Here is a 21894-nt window from a genome sequence, read left to right on the forward strand (position 1 = left end):
GAATGTTCTAAAAGAAATGTGACATTCTAATGGCTAACAGACACATGAAAAAAATGTTCATCATCATTAGCCATCAGGGAGATTTCAAATCCAAACCACATTGAGATACCAACTTACACCAGTTAGAATGGCCAAAATCAATAAGACAGTACACAGGAAGTGTTGGAGAGGATGTGGAGAAAGGGGAACCCTCTTCCACAGCTAGTGGGAATGCTAGTTGTTGGCGCAGCCACTTTGGAAAACAGTGGGATTCCTCAAAAAATTAAAAACAGAGCTACCCTATGACCCTCCAATTGCATTACTGGGTATTTACCCCAAAGATACAGATGTAGTGAAAAGAAGGGTCATATGTACCCCAATGTTCATAGCAGCAATGGCCACAGCTGCCAAACTGTGGAAAGAGCCAAGATGCCCTTCAGCAGACGAATGGATAAAGAAGATATGGTCCATATATACAATGGAATATTATGCCTCCATCAGAAAGGATGAATACCCAACTTTTGTATCAACATGGATGGGACCGGAGGAGATTATGCTGAGTGAAATAAGTCAAGGAGAGAGAATCAATGATCATATGGTTTCACTTACTTGTGGAGCGTAAGGAATAACACGGAGGACATTGGGAGAAGGAGATAAGTGAGTTGGGGAAATTGGGAGGGGGAGACGAACCATGAGAGACTGTGGACTCTGAGAAGCAAACTGAGGGTTTTGGAGGGAAGGAGAGTGGGGGTGTTGGTGAGCCTGGTGGTAGGTATTAAGGAGGGCATGTATTGCATGCAACACTGCACGGGGTGCATAAAAAAAATGCATCCTGGAACACTGAAAAAATAAAATTAAAAAAAAAAGGGAAAAAAAGAAATGTGATATTCTAAATGGAACTATAAAGAGGAAACAACAATTAGAATTTGGTATTGCATCCATTAAGAAAAAGTAATTTATCAAGTGTTTTTACTAATGAATGAATACTTCCACGGGATAAAAAATAGTTTTCATTAGTTTTTTCCCTTAATACTGTATATTCTCCTTTATTAGGATTCTAAGAAACTTCTAAGTAGTTTCTGATTCCCAGCTGGTTTGATAGTTAGACAACTACTTATCCTAAATTTCAGGAAATGTCATGCTTTTGTATACCTCCATCTGTTATGAATATGACCAAAGTGAGTCTATCCAAGAAAGCACAACCCTTGGTACACTGACAAAATCAAATTTCTGGTTCTAGAATCTGAAGCCGAGACCCCAGATCATGGTATTATTCCCATCGAATATGATCAACCTATAGTGCTATATCAGATGAACTGAGTGACCCTCTCACATCTCTCCCTGTCTTCATCTGCAATAATGAGCCAGTCCTGTGCATGTGTGGGGACATGCTAGTACATATGCTTAAGTTCCAGCAAATACCATTCAAATTCACCCCCAAGTCACTACTTCTCAGGCTGAGGGGTGACATGTCTGTGCCCTAGAGGGCAGATGTGGGAATGGGACCCCTGGTACATTCTATGACATAAAGAACATCACTGAGGAGCAATTAAGATGTTAACTTCTGCAAGATTTAACAGAAGAAAGAGCAATAGATTATGTTTTCACATGTACGAGAATCAGAGTTTTTGTTTTTATTTTCTGAAAACAGTCTGGGGTAACACTATCATATGATAGGAAAGACACTAAAGAATCAGAAAAATAGAAAACCAGCAAAACGATCAAGAGTCAAATAAACCTCCCACATAGTCACTGGTGACTTTTGCCACAGCAGTTTGGGAGAAATGGAGAAGAAATCTAATTGCAGTATATTTAAAAATGAATGGCAAGTTAGAAAGTCTAGCAGGGATTCTCCTAGCAGAGCACTCAAAAGCAACTCTGAAAAGGGACCACAACTCTTTATCTCTTTGTAATCAGTGAAAAATACAATGTATCTGTGTCTCAAAGATATATATTGAAATAATGACTACAAAATGGGGGGGGAACCCAACATACTGGCTGTAAAGCAACCTAAAATAAGAGAAGTTTCTGAATATTCATATGCTAACAGGAAAGAACAAAGAGAAGATATTTGATGCCAGAAACTACCAAGGGAAAATGGACTGATTTAAGGCTTTGTGAAAGAAAAGTAAGTTACAATCAGGAACATTGGCAAAACAAGCCTCCCTAGCATTGCCTTTGCCTTTGAATGGACGTGACAGGTACAGACAGGCATGGCGAATAAGGTTATAAACATAACCTCTAAAGAAGTAAAAGCTATAGTTAGCTGCAAAAAGTGAGTAGTAACAGGATGGACTGCAGACAATTATGAAGAAAAAACTTTTGACCTCTTAAGAGCAAGTTTTGTGCCCCCTCACCATCTTTTTAAGACCAGAGCATTGAATAGGGTCTAACGAAAGTACTGAATGAATGATCAAATGGGTATTACAAAAGCCAAGCTAAGTGCCATTCTAAAGGAACATAAAGGAACTTATGAAAACAAGTGCAAAAGAGGTATTTTAAAAACAAGGTTCTAAATGTCTATCAAAAGCTGTTTTTCTCAATTTGGAATTACTCTGCTTACTCAACAAAGTCTTTTAATAAGACTTATCAATTACCTGTAATAATAACTGTAAAGACAGAAGGCTTAGTATAAAGAAACAGTGTTACAGTTCCCTTATGTCCCTAATAGTTTATAAATTCTTACTTCTAAAGGGTTATGAAAGCTATCAGAGACTACCACCTTGTGGCGAATAATGAAATTGCAACATACCAGTAACCAGAGCAAGACATGAAAAAGCACGTGACCTGTAAAATGGCACTATTACTTCACTTCAGGAGTATGGGACTGAACATGTACTGAACACCTACTCTGTGCCAGGTCCCTTACACTAATTTTCTTCTATAATCGTCACAATCACCCCATGAGGTAAATCCCATTATTCCAAATTTAAAAATTAAAAAAAAAAAAAGTCAAAAGGTTAAATTCATCTGAGACTGTAGTTAGATAAAATGCTGTGTCAAGATCTGAGTTCAGTTTAGAATACAAAGCCCCAGCTCCTTCCACTGGACTACATACCCCACAGGAACTATTGTTTCCAAAGCCCCTAAGACCAAACTGCTTGCTAATGATCATACTAGACAGCCCAAAGCAAACTCCCATTGATAACACCAACTTCCTATATACTCTTTGTGCTTACCTCATGTGTACACCCTTCAACAGTTTCAACAGATTGCACCTTGACTCTGGGCATCAAGTCTGCCAAACTTAAAAAAAAAAAATTATTGAAGTTATGTTAAAATAAAAACTTTTTGCAATTAGATAATAAGCCTCTAGTCTTTACTGTTAAGGAAAATGACACTGCCCAATCATCAGTATGAAAATTGGAAAAAAAACTACTATTAAGAATATACAGGGGCGCCTGGGTGGCTCAGTGGGCCTCTGCCTTCACTCAGGTCATGATTCCAGGGTCCTGGGATCGAGCCCCACACTGGGCTCTCTGCTCAGCAGGGAGCCTGCTTCCTCTTCTCTCTCTGCCTGCTTCTCTGCCTACTTGTGATCTCTGTCAAATGAATAAGTAAAATCTTTAAAAAAAAGTTATTAAAAAAAAGAATATTCAAAAAATTTGGATTACTCAAATCTATGCTGAGAATTCAAAATTATCAATTAACATCTATATTTACAAAGAAAGTACAGATGCCAAGGGGATATTCAAAAAATTATGTCAGGGGCACCTGGGTGGCTCAGTGGGTTAAGCCTCTACCTTCAGCTCAGGCCATGATCTCAGGGTCCTGAGATGGGGCCCTGCATGGGGCTCTCTGCTCAGCAGGGAGCCTGCTTTCCCCCTCTCTCTCTGCCTGCCTCTCTGCCTACTTGTGATCTCTGTCAAATAAATAAATGAAATCTTAAAAAAAAAAAATTGTTAGCATAGTTCCAGTAATAATTAAAAAAAAAAAAAAAAAAGAACCCCTCCTTCCAAAGTATTGCCACTACTTCAAAACATGAAGCTGGTTATAAAAACCATCACATGATAGAGAGTACAAAATAAATCAGCTTAATATAGACATTGCTATAATTCATAGAAGTGTTCCTTATTCTCTTCAAAATCCTAAGTTCTTATCTAGGTTCCGTTTAGACTCTGAAAAGGACAGGATTATGGATAAACTGAAGAAAAATCATACTTTAGATAAAACCCAAGGGTTACTACAATAAGCAACAAGGATTTTAAACTGCGAATACATTGTAACCTATTCCAGTGGCTTTGGAAAACGGTGCACCTGAAATATTTCAGTGACATATCTACCACCATTAATAGTAGCTACTTCTGTTAGCTACAAGAGCTGATTTTTAAAATTCACAGAGTAAATTTTTCACAGTAGTACCAAGCCAAAATATGGCATACAAGAAGAGAGAAGCAAAGCTGTGCAGATTCATCACCATAATAACAAACAGGTCAACCTAACTAATTGGTATCAACTTCTACAATGAGAAGAGCAACCAGCTATTTTAGTCACAGATATCCATGGGTCTCCCTCACTGACAGAAGTCTTGAGATTCATAGCCACTCTATTGCAACGTCTAACAGTAAAAATCTAATTCCTCTTAATATTCCTTCTCACTTATACTTTCCATTGGGCCAGTTTTATTCTTTCCATTTTTTCCACTCTCAGCGATCCTCTTCTTGGGAGATTAACAAATAAAGGCAATGTGGGGGTATTTTTCTTAAAAAAACAAAACAAAACAAAACATGAGGCTTCAGGATTCTTTTTCAAAATTGGGTTCTAAAATATTAAAAGATAAACCTTATCTATATTGCCTTCCATTTCCCCAGATGTTCTAAACAGACGTTCTATATTTTTGTATGAATATTTAAATAAAAAATATTTTTCATTTAATTCAACACTTTAATAAAGTAGCAACATATAAGTAACTTTCCAGACTTCATGCAACCATCTAATTTAAGTTACTAACATTTATGACAATGGAAATACTACCTTAAATCTTCAGTTACTGATTCTTCCACCCTAGGCTTCTTTCCAAAAATGGGTTCATCTGTGCCCTCAAAATCTGCATCTCTCTTGGTTTTTCCAGTATTAGTTGACTCTGATTGCAATTTACCATCAAAACGTTTCCTAAAAAGTAAATGGTTTAGAATCAATTCTGCAGTATCAGTTCTTACTTTAAGGGTGATTTTGTAAATTACTATTCTGTATATAGTAGACATCATTTACAGAAAGTCATGCATGTTACAAATCAAAATTGGCTAAAAGCCATAATACCCTAATAAAACTGAATAGTACTCTTTTTGAAATTTCATATTTTCTTGTAAGTTTTGCTTTTAAAAATATTCTACAGCTCACATTAACATAATTAACATCGTACTTTTAAAAATTATAAATTAAAACAATGTTAAACATATTTACATAAGCACCTTCAATAAAAACTTAATGCTTTCACTGGTCCTATAATTATTACTATTAAAGAGATAATTTTTTGTGATTGGAGTCACTGGTCAAAAGTACTGACAATAAATGGTATTGGTGGGCTAGAGATATCCAGATAGGAATTTAACCTGACCTACATGCTTGTTACATGAAACAATCAATTACATGTGGATCTCAGATCTAATTATGAAAGGCAAAACAACAAAGCCTCTAGAAGAGAAAACAAAAATATTTTCATGTTTTACTAAATAGGACATAGAATTACTAATCAAAAATTAAGTCTGATAAGTTGGAGTGCATTAAAACTAAGAATTCCTATTAATCAAAAGATATCATTAACAGAGTAAGGGGCAAAACAAAGAAGACATCTGAACCACATATAACCGACAGAAGTTATATATCTAAATAAAATACGGGGGTGATTACAAATTTAAAAATAAATAAATGAGAAAAAAAAAAAGACCTGAACAGGCATTCTACAGAAGAGGATATCCAACTGGCCAGTAAGCATGTGAAAATAAGCTCAAAGTAAGTACTCACAGGGAAAATGAAAATTAGGCTATACTCAATCGGTGGCTCTCAAATTTTTGAACTCTGAATTCTTTGCAAGTCTTAAAAATGATGGAAGATTTCAAAGAATTTTGCTTATGCGGTTATAACTACTGGTATTTACCACATCAGATATTAAAATTAGGAATTTTAAAAATATTTACTTCATTCTAAAAGTCATAACAAGGGGCGCCTGGGTGGCTCAGTGGGTTAAAGCCTCTGCCTTCAGCTCAGGTCATGGTCTCAGGGTCCTGGGATTGAGCCCCACATCGGGCTCTCTGTTCGCTGGGGAGCCTGCTTCCTCCTCTCTCTGCCTGCCTCTCTGCCTCCTTGTGATCTTTCTATCTGTCAAATAAATAAATAAAATCTTAAAAAAAAAAGAGTCATAACAAAACTAATATTATCATAAATAACATCTGATAAAAAGTAAGTATTTTCAAAATGAGAAGAGCAGCACTGTTTTTTTTATTTTTACAAATTTCTTTAAGGTCTGGCTTAAGAGAATACATCTGGAGCCCACATCTGTTTCTGCATTCAACCTGAGACAGGTACCATCATGAATTTCATGAACAATGCTGAGCCAAAGTCAGACACAAAGGCATATATTCTGAATGATTCCATTTACATTATATTCACAAACAGAAAAAAAAAATAGTATGTTTTCAGGATAGTCACTTCTTCTGGAGGAAAAGAAGGAGGTCTGAAATATTTTATATTTTCTCCCAAATGAGGATTACATCAGTATGTTCATTTTATAAAAATTCAGCTTAAGGACTTCTACATTTCTCTTTTTATGTTTTACTTAAAGAGAAAAGTTGTTTTTTTTTTTTAAAGAGTAACAAATAGTAATGATCTGTATGCTTGAACAATCTTTCCATAACAGTTCCTTCTTTGACACTTAGCAAAACCTGAAATTTATAAATCCTATTACTCCCCATTTAGTCGGAAAGGTATTCACTCTTGTCCCATGTTTCCTTCTGACTACTTTGGTGAATCTCTTTTGGACAAGCCATCAATATCCTTGGGCCTCAGTAAAGTAAGACATTTGGATGATATCTAATCTCTCCAGTTCTAACATTCTACTATTCTATCCTTGAATTATTAAGCATCAATAAAACCATTACAATTAAAACCATTACAAGTGGGGTGCCTGGGTGGCTCAGTGGGTTAAAGCCTCTACCTTCGGCTCAGGTCGTGATCCCAGGGTCCTGGGATAGAGCTTCAAAGAGCTTCACAGAGCTTTGCATCGGGGAGCCTGCCTCCCCCTCTCTCTCTCTGCCTGCCTCTTTGCCTACTTGTGATCTCTGTCTGTCAAATAAATAAATAAAATCTTAAAAAAAAAAAACCCATTACAATTAAAACCATATAACTGTAATGTAATAAAACCATTACAATGGAAACTTATGGTGACAACCATAAAACAAAAACATTTAGTTTGTATAACCTTGAGAAACTTAAAACCTAAATTTATAGAACACGTTCCTTCAGAAGAGCTCAATTATTCATTACTGTATGTTAGACTTCTAGGTCTCCAATTATTTATTTCTCTTATAGCTTGGTATGTCAGTCACATGGGGAACTTGCACACTTTAAACACCTGAGTTAAACAGAAAGATGGAAATAAAAAGTGTCATAGATAACAAGGTTACTCTTTAAGAATAAGTTTATTTTTTTTCCAAGATTTAATTTTTAAAAGTAATCTCTATATCCAGTCCAGAGCTTCAATTTACAACCCTGTGATCAAGAGTCGCACACTCTAGCAAGTGAGCCAGTCAAGCGTCCAGAAGACTAAGTTTTTGATTTACTGAAACTGCAAGAAAATATTATTTATAGACATCACAACCACATCATGGTATCCTACATAGAATCCTTTTCTTATACAGGATATTAATGCTACTAGCAAAATATGTTTGTAGATTAGATAATAGCACTGTATCAGTATTAATTTTCTAATTCTGGTAATTGTTCTCAGGACTGAGACGTGGACTCCACTGTGGGGTAGAGAAGAGAGGCACCATTCTGCCTGCCCCACTGTTGAAAACACAAAATGGTACATCTCCTGTGGAGACTTTGACAACACCCAGCAAAATTACATACGTTAACTCTTTAACCTCGTAATTCCACTTGTGGAAATCTACCCCAAAGAAAAAATGGCAAAAAAAATTTAAAACTAAAAAAAAAAAAAAAAAAAGGGAGGGTGCCTGGGTGGCTCGGTCATTAAGCATCTGCCTTCAGCTCAGATCATGATCCCCAAGTCCTGGGATAAACCCCACATCGAGCACCCTGCTCAGCGGAAGCCTACTTCTCCCACTCTCCCTGCTTGTGTTCTCTCTCTCGCTGTGTCTGGCAAATAAATAAATAAATAAATAAAATCTTAAAATAAACAAATTTTTAAAAAGACAAAAACGTACATGGCTACCTGTAATAGTAAAAAACTAAAAATAACCCAATATCTATTAAAAGAATAAACATTACATCCACATAAGGAATTACAACCATGCAGCTATAAAAAAGAAACAGTTACTATATTAACATGGAGTTATGTCTGTTTCATCACGCTAAGCGAAAAATGATGAAAAACAGTTCTTATATGGCATCTTTTGTGTAACAGTGAGTGGAGAAGGCAGACACAGATATGCACATGCACATGAGTATTTTCAGAAAGAAATAATGAAAAGAAACCCAAAACTCAAGGGCAGAGAAAAACAGGCCAGAAGACACAAAGATAAAAGCAAGGATGTTCTGTTTTATACTTATGATTTTGGAATTGTAAAATAATGTTTTACATAATTTCTTAAAAATTAAATTCCTAACAATCCTCAAAAGTAGAAAATAAACTGAAACAAATGAACCCAATACATATCAAATTGGTAGCACAAACATCTAGAAAAGGAACTACTAAACAGTATTCTCCTTGTCAGTATGATGTATTTTTCTAAGGACAAAAAGAATCACATATTAGAACCACAAACTATTCAATGTTCTCTTCTGAATGGCAATAACATATTGTTATTTTTGACTATTACAAGAATAAAATTTAAATATGTAATTATCATTAGGTATGAAGATTTTCCACAAAAGGGCATACAATTATCAAAATCAAAGCCAAATAAAAACCCTGTAATATTAATTACACTGTATGTAAATGTCAGTATGCACTTTATTTTTTCTAAAAACAGTGATTCCCCAGTTCATTCCACTCTAGAGGCCTAAAAGCAATGAAATCCTGAAGCAGTGAGCACTCTAAGCACCAGCTAACATTTTCCACTATAAGGAACTGGAGACCCTTTGGAGAGATCAGATTCCAGGTTTGGACTGAAAAAGCATATTATGAGTCTAGAAAATCTTTTGCCAAAAAGCACAGAGGCTATCAAAGCCTGACTAAGCTTGCCAGAAGAACACAAGGGCCAATTTAAAGAGTACTTACTCATTGGTAGGAATATCAAAAATAGTAATGCAAATGTCTCAAGTATCCACCAAAACATGAAGGTATAAATATATATGGTATATCCATAAAACTGAAAAGAGAAACTGGAGACACATGCCTCAATTGAGTGAATCTCCGAAGCACTATGAGAAACCAGGCAAAAAAGGAATATACACTGTAGTATTCCATTTAAATTGAATTCTAGAAAATGCAAGTTGTTCTCCAGTGCCAGAAAGATGAGGGGTTGCCTGGAAGCAGGGCTGGAGAGAGGAATGCATTACAAAAAGGCATGCAAAATATTTAGAGGTCTTGGAAATGTTACCCTAATTGTGGTGGTGATTTAGGATACTTTAAATATACACCAATAAAGCTTAAAAAAAAGATTAAAAAAAGAGTGCAGACGAGTTGCAACATACCAAATCATAAAAATCCATTCATCAAAAAGCTTAACATATAATCATACACCCATGTTAGTCACCATGAGGAGTACCTTAGGGCACAACTCATTTCTCCTCAAACCGATCAAGAATCAAGCATTTTCCTGCTTTTTGTCTATGAACTGCATTTCAGGGTAAACTGCTGATAAAATAATTTTCTTTTTTATAGATGAATTTGAGGTAATAAATGCAGAAAGGACAAAATAGAAAAAAAAAAATCACCATTTTGCCAACTACCACAGAAATAAAATAGCAAAGCATGCTAAAGCCATTATGTGAAAATTTGAAGGTTCATCTTTTTTAACCCACTCACCCATCTTAAAAACTACATGTCTCATGATGTAATGCAATTGAAGCGCAAAGCAGCACTATGAATTATTCCTATGTAAACTGAATCTTATTAACTCTCTACTATAAGAGGTGTCCAATAAATATATACATATACAATGCAGACTTCACATGTAATTTTACATTTCTAACCATATTAAAAGTATTAAAATCAGTTTTAATATATTTCATTTAATCCGATGTATAAAAAATACTACCAATTCAGTATACATCAAGATAAAAATTAATGGGGTAGTTTGCATTTTTTCAAAAGCTGGTGTATATTGTATATTCAGAGCACTTCTCAATTCTGACTACGGTTTAAGTGTGTAACACCTACAGGGGCATAGCAGGTATTATATATACTACACAGTTAAAGCTTTGGATATAAGGACAATTAACAGTAAATACTTAAGGATATAAGAGCTTGTTGTGTAACAGCATAAGAAAGCAAATTCAGGTTTTAGAAACTATAGAGGACAGAGGACCTGGTTCTTCATCTCAGCTATCCCTCCAAAAGACATCAATGGCATAGGGAAAAAAGAGGAAAACTATTGTAGAATAAGACTTCGGGGATATACCAACCAGGAACAGTGTATGAGCTTTGTCTGAATCCTGATTCACATAAACCAAGTACAAAAAAGTACCTTTGAGACAACTGGGGATTTCTCATTCTGGACTGAATATTCAATGATATTAAGGAACTGATGTAAATTTTCTGGGGTATAGTAATGGCATGATAACTATGCTAGAAAAAGGTGTGCTTGGATGGCTCAGTGGTTAAGCGTCTGTCTTCAGCTCAGGTCATGATCCCAGGATCCTGGGATGGAGCCCCACATGGGGCTCCCTGCTCAGTAGGAAGCCTGCTTTTCCCACTCCCACTCCCCCTGCTTGTATTCCCTCTCTCGCGCTCTCTCTCTCTGTGTCAAACAAATAAACAAAATCTTAAAAAAAAAAAAAAATTATGCTAGAAAAAAATTATTATCAGTAAGATGCAACTGAAACATCTGGGGAAAAATAATATGATGAACAGCATTCAATTTATTTAAAAAAAAAAAGGGGGGGGTGTAGGAATAGAAGAACCATGACTTGATAATGCTGAAGATGGTATGGATACACGGAGTTCTTCGTTCTATTCTCTCTCCATGCTCTCCCACACTCCAGCCATATATTAACAATTTTCAAAATATAAAGTTTCTTTAAAAAGTATCCACTTGATCTAGAGTATAAAATACGCAAAAAGTTTCTCTAAATTCCACGATTTGTCCTATGTTACCTAAGCGGGATAAGAACCATGCATATTACGTTATGAATAATAATTATCATAGTGTGATAGCTGGAATCAGGGAAATTGGGTTTTTTTCCTAAAACCACTAGAAGAGTAGGTCTAGCTAGAAATGTTAGTAAATAAATTCCTTAAATCCCTAGTGTTCTATATTTTCTTATTCATTTCCCTTCTCTAATGTTCATGTATTTCCTAGTAAAATTAAAATGTAAAACTTTTGTATCTTACAACTTTCACTTAGTAAGCTGTACTGCACAGAGTGAGTTAATTTTACCCTAGTAATTTTGAAGCACAGTATTTACTAAAGTTGGCAATTACTTGTATTGCGTATTGTCTTCACATCACAGTTGCGCATTCTAACTATAGTAACTATTAATTATTCCTATTTGGGAAAAAAAAATAAAAGGCACAAACATGTCCTCCTTTCTCATTTTCCCTGAAATGTACCCCCAAACTCTCCAACTCCTCCCAAATCAATGAAAAAGATTATTTTTCTACTTTCACTCCTACTTACCTGACACTTCACACTCCTGACTATTCTGTTTCTCTAATCCTTATCGTCAGTACTTGCCCACATGTACCTCCAACTCAAGCAGTACATCCAAATGTAACATCCAAATGTATACTTCCAGTTCTGAGGTTTGCCCAAAACCTAATTAAAATTGCTCCCTGGAAACCTCTATATGGATATGCTATCATAACTTTGTCTCAAGTCAAATTAATTTCATTTTCAAATTAAAAGCACCTGTAAATTTCCTTATATTTCTTCTCCCTGATATCCAGATCAAAATGTCTCTTTTGACTCCCTTTCCATGGTTCTGGCCTGTTCCATTCTTAAGGCTTGTCACTTTTCTTCACAACATTTTGCACCTTTCTTTTTCCTTCCTTCTGCTACCTCCTGACTTGAGATTCTTTTGGTTTCCTAACTGACTGAACTAAAATACTTCCTTAATTTACTTTCTTATTCTTGTTGTCTTTCCTCTTTCAGTATACTCTGATGACCACTACCACGTTACTTTCCTAAACTAGCACTTTACTTACCCTAATCAGCAAGTTCAGAAAAAACAAAAAACAAAACAAAAAAAAAACCACAAAAATCTAATTCATCAGCGTTTAAAAATGAAATTATAATTCAGGTGCTTGATAGTCAAGATCCTTCACAATCTAAAACCAGTTTTTATTCTCAGTTTTATCTCTTGTTATCCCTAAGCCAACACTTCCTCTAGCCCAATTTGTAAAAAAATAAATCTGCCCATGAGTAACAAATCATTTTCTCTTGCATGTAAGCTCCCTGAATAACACAAATAGAGATCTCTTTACTGAACCTGCAGAGCGATTAACTGTATACACAACTTATTCTATCTCAATCACCTACTAACCTTTAAAATATGTGCCTGTGCTATCAGGACTAAAAATTCTTTAAGAGCAAAATCATGTGTAATTTCATTTACTCTCCTGATATCTCCTCCAGTCAACATTAAATTTTGTTGATAAACAATGAATCATCTGTGTGCCTGGGTGGCTCAGTGGGTTAAGCCACTGCCTTCGGCTCAGGTCATGATCTCGAGGCCCTGGGATCGAGTCCCGCATCGGGCTCTCTGCTCAGCAGGGAGCCTGCTTCCCTCTCGCTCTCTCTTCCTGCCTCTCTGTCTACTTGTGATCTCTCTCTGTCGAATAAATAAATAAAATCTTAAAAAAAAACAACAAAACAATGAATCATCTTATTTATTTAGAACCATCTTATTTTCATTCATGTATTAACTTTTTCTTGTTCTACTATAAACAATTCCGTACACTTTAAGGTACTTTTATCCATCAGTCTGTATATATGTTTAGGAATCGGTAAGCTTTAAAAATTTTCTTAGTAAACTCAACGATAACCAGCTTTTGACAATGTATTACGTACTAAGCCCCGTTAGGTGCTTAACGTATATTATCTCACTTAATCCTCACAATCCCAGTAGTAGGCACTCTCACGTTATTTTTATGGGCAAAAAACGAAAGCGTCGAGATTAAATTTCTCTCCCTTCTCCTGCGGCTGTTTGCCAGCACCAAGTCAATCCAAGTCACGTTTTCTAAGCTTCTTAACCCTTTGCTGAACTGGTCATTAGTCTCATTTAAAGACTGTGCCAGGTATCGTGGGGTACAAACCTAAAAAATACCTTACCTCCCATCTCTCCTCCCTACCTCATGGCGCACACCGGCGTAGTCAGCAACCCAGGCGTTAAGGAATTGCAGTGGCAGACGCTCAACGCTTCATGCGGACACTGGGGACCGCCAAAATCCCGATTCACCAAACCAACAGTCTTCCTCCCCCCTCAACATTTTCCCCCAAACCCCTACACTTGCCGACGCCACTCAATGTACACTCCAGGTGCTCATGGTCTACGAAAGAACGTTGTATTTTCTCCCCTCAGCATTGAGGAAAGAAAAAAAAACAAAAACAAAAATAAAACCTCCTGACATCTTCCTTACCCGCCCTTTTCCGCAGACCCTGGAGGCCCCTTCCATTTCCCCTTTTCTTTCTCCTTGTCTTTTTTAGTTCCGGGCGCCGTGGTCGAGTCGTCCTCGAACACGCTGAACAGTTCATCCCCGAAAGCGTCCGCCATCTTCCGGAGCTAGGAGACCCAATCTCCCTCTTACCCACGATGCTCTGCGAGCGCACCGACAGCGACTCCAAGGGAAGCTTCAGCTGTCGCCCCTGGGAGACAAAAGTAGTCTAGTCATACAACCCCATCCCCCAGAATAATTCCTTGACTTCTTCTCTTCCGACTTTTCCTTTCCGACCACTACGGAGCGGCCCGCTCCCTAGCTCAAACAGGGAGCGTGGAGAGAAGGCCCGGCACGCCGCAGACACTTAGAGGGCGGGGAGGAGGCGGAACCGTAGTGAGTCGGACCAATTGTAAGGCAGCGGCCGCCCCGGCCCGAGGAGCCCGGATGGAGGACGCAGGTTGGCGGCGTGGGACCCGGGGAATGTAAAGAGCGTTTGGAGGCGGTGCTGCGGTAGTTCCGGGACGGGGACCGAGGCTCCCTTTGCCAGAGCTGAAACATGGGAGGCAAGAACAAGAAACACAAGGCACCGGGAGCCGCAGCGGTCCGGGCCGCAGTGTCTGCTTCCAGAGCCAAATCCGCCGAGGCCGGAGCTTTTGGGGAGGCCCAAAACAAGAAGTCCGGGGCCAGGCCGCCCCCCGCCGCTGCCGCTTGCACCAGGGAGCCCCGAGTCAAGCAAGGTACGAGCGGTACTGGGGCCCCAGGCTTTCCACCCCGAGCAGCTGCTGCTGTTCCAAGGGAGAAGCCGGCGCAACTTGGGCGGGCCCTAGGTCTCAAAATTTGTTATCTCCCACACCTGGAGCTGCTAGTTGCCTATCTGGTGGCCTTACTCTAGGTCAGTGTAAGCTGTTGGGGCCTCCCAAATTATGACAGTAGCCCTGTTGCAGCCTGGCGTCTCCCACCTAACCCCTCCGCCCCCTTTTTCCTTCTTCGAGAACGGAATAAAAATTGCATTTGCTCCTGTCTCAGCAGGGATCCGTCCCGAGCCACCACCTATATACTAGCTAGGCTGATGCAGCGGTAGGGTGTGGAGTTCCTAACCTCCTGGAGCCAGACAGACCCATTTTGTACTTGCTCTTCATAGCATTTTCAGCCAGGGTGTAGTGTTTTCACGTGTTGTGGAAAAATCTGTAGTAAGAATTTCAGTACTAACACACGGAATATGGGTATAATCTATAGTGGAATTATCTCCGATGTTTACCATAATCATACTGTTTTGGAGTACTGTGCAGTTTGGTTTGATAACTCAGATTGCTGATTCTGGCTACAGATGAGCAGGCCCCTATTACAACTGATTCTAAACGATAAACAGGTGTGCTCTGTTTTGTTCTGCTTAGCTTGTTTGCTTGTAGTTTTTACTGAAATATTCGTCCAACACAGATTTATTGCGTATATAGATACTGTGTTTATTGTATATACAGATACCCCTGTGTTTCATGATGTTAGGGGTGGGATGAGCAATTGGGACACATCACCTTTCTTTTTTTTTTTTTTTTAAGATTTTATTTATTTGACAGACAGAGATCACAAGTAGGCAGAGAGGCAGGCAGAGAGAGAGGAGGAAGCAGGCTCCCTGCTGAGCAGAGAGCCCAGATGCTGGGCTTGATCCCAGGACCCTGAGATCATGACCTGAGCCCAAGGCAGAGGCTTAACCCACTGAGCCACCCAGGGGCCCTGGGACACATCACCTTTCATGGACCTTGCTAATGTAATGGTGGATAGAGGCATTAAATAACCACACCTGTATTATACTTATTAAGTGCCACAGAAAAGCTAAGGAAGAAAATGTAACAAGATAACCTAATTTTTACTGGGGAGAAGGAGGGGTCTTACATGGTCTCTTTGAAAAACAGATCAGGAGGCAGTTAACTTTGTAAAGGATGGGGGAAGTAGTATTCTTGGCAGAGTTAGGGAACTCTGTGTGCAAAGATCTTCAGTGAGGAGGGAGCTTGGGTCTTCGAGGTAGTCCTGGAATGTAAGCATTGCTGAAGAGAGGATGAGACTGAAGAAGTTGACCCCCACCAAACTTTCACATAGAAGATAGGTCAATAATTCTTTGCCCTACATTTATTATAACTTTTTTTTGTTGCAGAAAGGTGATTTTATTAAAGCACAGGGACAGGACCCATGGGCAGAAAGAGTTCCTGCCTACAATTTATAATATTTTTAACTGCAAAGATAAAATGCCTATAAATAGAGATACATAGAATTTCACTTAGACTGTTACTCTTTAGCACTTTCCCTCTCAATCAGCCTCTTTTGCATTCTTTTCCTCATATTCCTCTGAATTCTTGCAACTCTAATAATTTGTTATAATCTTTGTCTTCCCATTCCTCCTGCTCTAAAATGCGATCCTCATAGTAGTTTATGACAGTGTAATTCTCTCTTTATAGCCTTTGTAGGCGAGTACTCCATTACTAATTGTTTTGTCCTTTGTACATGACTCCTCAATCTGTTCAGTCCTGGTCTCTATTCTAATCCCAAGTCAGCCATTTCTATATTTACTTGGACCTTTTGGCCCTATTTTGCAAGCCTCTCAAATTTTACTCAAGTGATACTAAACTATTTCCTCCCCACGCTGGCTCTTTTGATTTCTTGTTTCCTTTTTTCCCACATTCCTCTTTATCCAATGTTAGTAGTTACTTTCAATGCCTTCCTTTCTTCCTCATGTGTAATCTCTTACCCAGCTTCATGCAGTCTTGACTCATTTATCTTCTGTGTACACCATTTTCACTTTTCTTCTGTGGTGTTCACTCCTATCTAGGCACTCATGAATTCCTGGAGTACCAACAAAGCCTTCTGATGGGTCTTCCCAGCTCTGTTATTTTTCCTCCTCTAGTTTGTCCTGCATTCAAGCATCAGATTTATCTTGGAGAAATGCTGCTTTGTTCATAGCACTTCTCAGTTTCTTCCACAGCATCTTCACTGACTTTGTGATAAAGTCCATACCATTCACCTAGCACCTATGACCCTTTTTCCAGCCTTTGTACTAATTCCTATATTCACCTATAGCAAATCTGGGGTATTTTCATTGTTCAAATGCAGTTAGTGACTTTCTCCTCCTGTATTCTTGCCATTTTCTCTTAATGAAATGCCACCTATCCTAAACACTGTCTTCCAAAATCCTGTAACACCCACCCCAGATGTCAACTACTTTTTAAATTCTTCTGTATGCACAGCTCATTTATCATTGTTATTTGAATCATTCTTTTTGATGTCTAGGTCTTGCCTGTTGTATGTGAGGAAATACCCCACAAAATTTTAGGAGGTAGAAATTGTTTCATGGGTATGTATTAATATACCTCCATGTCTGTTCCAGTGCTGCATATAGTCATTAAAAATTTTTCTTGGATAAGAGACAAGGAGAAATAAGGAAAAGGAAAATAAGGGTGGACAAATTAAATAATAAAAAAAACAAAATATCACAATAAAAGATTCTGAGAAATATTAAAATAGTGTAGTTTGCAATAAGCATTTTAATGATCGCACCTCATTCTCTTAACAATACAATGAAAGAGGTATTATTATGTACATTTTCCAAATACATACACCAAGTGTATGGGTTAAATTGCCAGAAGATATTTGAAGTCCTAATCCCCAGTACCTCAGAATGAGAATGGGACCTTTTAATCAAGGTTAAATGAAGTCATTAGGATGGGTCCTAATCCAATATGACTGGTGTCCTTATAAAATGGGGAAATTTGGACACACAAACATGTACTGAAGGACAATAACTAAAGAGGCACAAGGAGCAGATGACTATCTGAAAGCTAAGGGATGCCAAAGGCTACCAGAAGCAAGGAGAGAAGCATGAGGTAAACTCTTCCTTTGACCCTTCAGAGGGAGTTTGGCTCTGCTTGTCGACACCTCAATTTCAGATTTCTGGCCTCCGGAATGTGAGAGGATACATTTCTGTTATTCTAACCCAACCGTAGTGCTTTTTTATAGTAGCCCTACTGACTAAGTTTCAGAGAGGATTAAGAAAATGGTCCTGGGACGCCTGGGTGGCAGGAATATGTTATGAAAGAAAGAGTCTTGGGCCATAAGAAATTGATTTTTGGCTGATGCTTTTTTTTTTTTTTAATTAGCTGAGTCATCTTGAGGAAATCACTTTTTCTGTGCTTCAACTTTATTATTTTTGACAATAATGTGTTGCATTCTGTGAAATATAATTTATAAATTCAAAATCCATACTACTTTTGCCTTAGAGATACTGTACACTAACATCCTTACTTCCCATCAGATTTCCAGTAACTCCCTTTGTGTGAAAAGGAAAGCCATAGTTTATGGAAAAGGTCTTTACGGAGCAAAGAAAAGTAGCTCGTAAATCCTGTGCACCTTAGTTGTATTTGAAAATAGGGTTACTAATTTATACATTTGGGTATCTGTTTTCTTCTGGTGCCTTAAGTTTTTCTTAAGTAACACATTTGAATCTGCTGGTAGGGAGCTGTTAGACCGATATTCTGGAAAGTTGGCAGCTGACAGAAAGGAGACCAAAGAATCACCAAATAGAAAATTAGAGCAGTATCAGGGAATTCAGTAAGTCCAGTCTTTTTAGTAGCCTCTGCATGCCTCCAGGGACAATAGTAGATACTCATAATAGGTAATGCCTCATAAAATCTTCAAATTTTGCTGACTGAACATGTTTTAAGAAGAATTTAAAATAGAAAGAGCCTTACCTGTTTACTTGATTTAATTGGTGATACCACTGAGGCAAGATCTCATTGTTGCTTCATTTCCTCAGTATATTGATTAAAATAAAAATATACCCACGTTTAAGGATACTTCTTGACACCCAGTGACTGTGCATCAGTATTTGTGTACATTCCACTCCTGATTTTGTAGGGACTCAGCTCTTCTTTTATTTGCCCTCTAGAAATTTCAGTGTAAACTGACTTCAGGGAGGTGATACTATTGGATATCTTAGGTGGAATGGTTGCAGGAAGCAAATGAGAGCTTACTGCAATCTTCAGAGCTTGCTGCTTACTTCAGTCTTTACTAACAACAACAAAAATTATTAAAGGAATTTAGAGTTTCATCTCTATCAGTAACACATCAACCTTTAACTGCTTCTCAATATAGTTATGGTTATAAACTGCTCATCCATCTGTACCTTTTCCAAAAGGGTTATAATTGGGTCCCCACAATAATTCTGGGACTTGTAAACCCTAATTAGTATGCTAAATTTGTGAACAAGTTTACTGCACTGATGAGACCTCACAGAAATGGATAAGGACTACTGATAGGTCCTCTCATTTATGACTATTGGCATGAGTTGATTAGGAAAGTTATAAGATTAAAGTCTAAGACTAGAATATAAAGAAATTAACCATACTGTGTCAGAATTGTCACTGTCTTTTCATACTCTAGGTAGCTTGGGTACTTTCTGTATAACTCTAGCATAGTAGTAATTCAGGGAACCACTAATGTCTCTAGTTCAGACTGCCCAAATGTAAATAGTTACGGTAACAACTTTTGTTTAAAATTGCCTGATTATATTAACTAGCATCTTAAAATAAATACCCTCATGTAAGTCAATAAAGATCAAAGTTCTTGACCTTTAAAATCATAATAAGCAACTTTTAAATTTAATATTTAGATTTCTCTTAAAGTAAAAAGAAAACAAAACCTTATTTTGAGATATATAAGAGTAGAGTAAGTAGGTATTATATGATTCTAGGCTTATTCATGTGCAGCAGTGGTTCACCAAGTGTGTTTCAGGTAATCCTGTGGAATTCTTGAGACGGTTCTGGCTGGGACTCTGTGAGATCAGAATTAGCTCCATAGTCTAAAATGTTGTCATTTTTGTAGTTATTTTCTCACAAGTATGCAGTGGTATTTTTCAATGGCTACCTGATAGTACTACAGAAAATTGAAAGCAAAATCCAGACAGTAAGAGATTTGCAAAAATGAAGAACAATTTTTTAAATTTGGAAAATGAAGTTATTTTTCATAAATAGTGTTTATATTAACTGGTCATGGGTTTGTTATTTTTAATGAATTAATGAATATTTAAAAATTTTTCCCTTTTATTGTTTGATATATATCAGTGTCATAATTCACATGAACAGAGAGCATTTAGGATTGTCACTGATTTTTAAGAGCATATGGAGGTCATGAGACCAAAGGTTTGAAAGTACCTTTTAATACTATTTATTCCTTCTTGGTTCATTGTTAGAGAACTGATGATACGTATAGCATTTCTGTTGACTGGAACAGAGTTGGCATCTGTAGTGGGTTGAATAGTGTCCCATTTCCCCTATTCCTCTCCCCTCGCCTAAGTTCATTTGCACCTGGAACCTCAGAATGTGACCTTATTTGGGAATAAGGTCTTTACAGATATAATTAGTCAAGGATCTTGAGATGAAGTCATCCAATGAATAGTGTCCAGAGAAAGGAGAGGGATATTTGGACACAGGCACACAGGGAATAAGACCAGGTGAAGCCCCATGTGTTAAAAAAGAGGCAGAAAAGGCAGGCAACTCCTGGGATCACCAGAAACCAGAAGAGGCAAGAAAGGATTCTTGTTTAGAGCTTGCAGAAAGCATGGGCCTGTTGACAACTTGGTTTTGGACTTCTGGCCTCCAGAATAGTGAGAGAATATTTCTGTTGTATTTGGCCAACCAAGTTTGTGGTAATTTGTTCTAGGAAACTAATACAGCAACCTTGGACTCTATTAATAGAAGGTGATAGGAACTGCCACCTCATTTTTACCTTAGGGCAGTGTTTCTCTTTAAAATTAATTACCGTCTCTACCAGGAATCTAGTATCCTCAGAGAGGTCTTCAGCTAAGTGCCAGGCAGAAAAGCATCTGATTGTGAAACTATGAAGATGAAGATATATTTAATTTTAAAAAATGTACAGGCCTTTGCTCTTGTAAGTAACTGGTTGACCTAGAGAAATCTAATTGGTAAAATGTTTTTGAAAATTTAGAGGCCATATTGCTACTTATAGATTACTTGGTGAAGTGGAGAAAAAAGAACTAAAATATTTAATGTTTAGCAATTTTTTAGAGGAAAATTAATGTAATAGCTGTTAATGACTAAATTGCCTTGACTACTTTTTGTCTGTTATATACAGGTCCGAAAATTTATAGTTTTAATTCTGCAAATGATTCTGGTGGCCCTGCTAATCTGGATAAATCTATTTTGAAAGTGAGTACTGAGATTTTGAGTCATTTCAAGAAATGTTCTCTTTGAAAAAGAAAAAAAAGATATATTCTTAAATATAAAAGTTATGGGGTATTTAAATTTTTTGTAGTAGTTAATTGCTGATCTGTACTAAACAGAAGTAAATCATAACATGTATGTTGAAAACCCATAATAAATTAAGGAAGATCTAGATAAGATCCAAATTTCTAAGGATAGCATATCCATGCTTTCAGACTTAATTTGGTGGACATTTCCAGCCTCCTCTCCGTTATTCTTTTCCACATAAAATTTTAGTTCAGATCTCATTATTCCATCCAATCCCATATAATTTTATGACTCCAGGCTTTTTGTCAGTGGTCTCTCTGCTCAAAAAGACCTACTTCCCCTTCTCCATTTGTCACCTCTAGAACCTCCAGGATGTCCTTCATCACTCAGCAATTTTCCGTATGGTTCCATATTTTTTTCATACACCTTTTTAAGTAATTACTCTGCTGGTGTACATTTTATCTTTGTGGGGGTTTTTTGTTTTTGTTTTGTTTTGTTTTGTTTTCCTCTGCTAGACTGACCTCATGAAGTATATATATATTTTTTTTTTTTTTAAGATTTTATTTATTTATTTGACAGAGAGAGATCACAAGCAGGCAGAGAGGCAGGCAGAGAGAGAGGAGGAAGCAGGCTCCCCACTGAGCAGAAAGCCCGATGCGAGGCTCGATCCCAGGACTCTGAGATCATGACCTGAGCCGAAGGCAGCGGCTTAACCCGCTG

At 37.4% G+C, this 21894-nt stretch overlaps 2 protein-coding genes across 4 annotated transcripts in view; one reads left to right on the forward strand and one right to left on the reverse strand.

Moving 5' to 3' along the window:
- MTREX (Mtr4 exosome RNA helicase) overlaps positions 1-14222 on the reverse strand; it is a 111146-nt gene extending 96924 nt beyond the window's left edge. The window contains exons 1-3 of one of the 2 annotated variants that reach the window (XR_004381753.1): positions 13904-14222; positions 4954-5091; positions 3159-3225 (exon numbers count right to left, since the gene is read on the reverse strand). Coding sequence is in view for 1 of the 2 variants with exons in the window: in XM_032850489.1 (XP_032706380.1) it covers positions 3159-3225; positions 4954-5091; positions 13904-14037 (339 nt within the window). In the remaining variant the exon portion in view is untranslated. The remainder of the gene's footprint in view (positions 1-3158; positions 3226-4953; positions 5092-13903) is intronic. The other variant, XM_032850489.1, reaches the window with a different exon arrangement.
- A 102-nt stretch (positions 14223-14324) lies between these two features.
- Positions 14325-21894, forward strand: part of DHX29 (DExH-box helicase 29) — a 48747-nt gene continuing 41177 nt past the window's right edge. Inside the window, exons 1-2 of one of the 2 annotated variants that reach the window (XM_032850558.1) lie at positions 14325-14658; positions 21059-21132. In XM_032850558.1, the coding sequence (XP_032706449.1) occupies positions 14478-14658; positions 21059-21132 (255 nt within the window). In that variant the 5' untranslated portion in view covers positions 14325-14477. The remainder of the gene's footprint in view (positions 14659-21058; positions 21133-21894) is intronic. The other variant, XM_032850553.1, reaches the window with a different exon arrangement.

The sequence above is a fragment of the Lontra canadensis genome, unplaced genomic scaffold (genome assembly GCF_010015895.1).
Source record: "Lontra canadensis isolate GAN:19392208 unplaced genomic scaffold, GSC_riverotter_1.0 scaffold4, whole genome shotgun sequence".
Lineage (NCBI taxonomy): Eukaryota > Metazoa > Chordata > Mammalia > Carnivora > Mustelidae > Lontra > Lontra canadensis.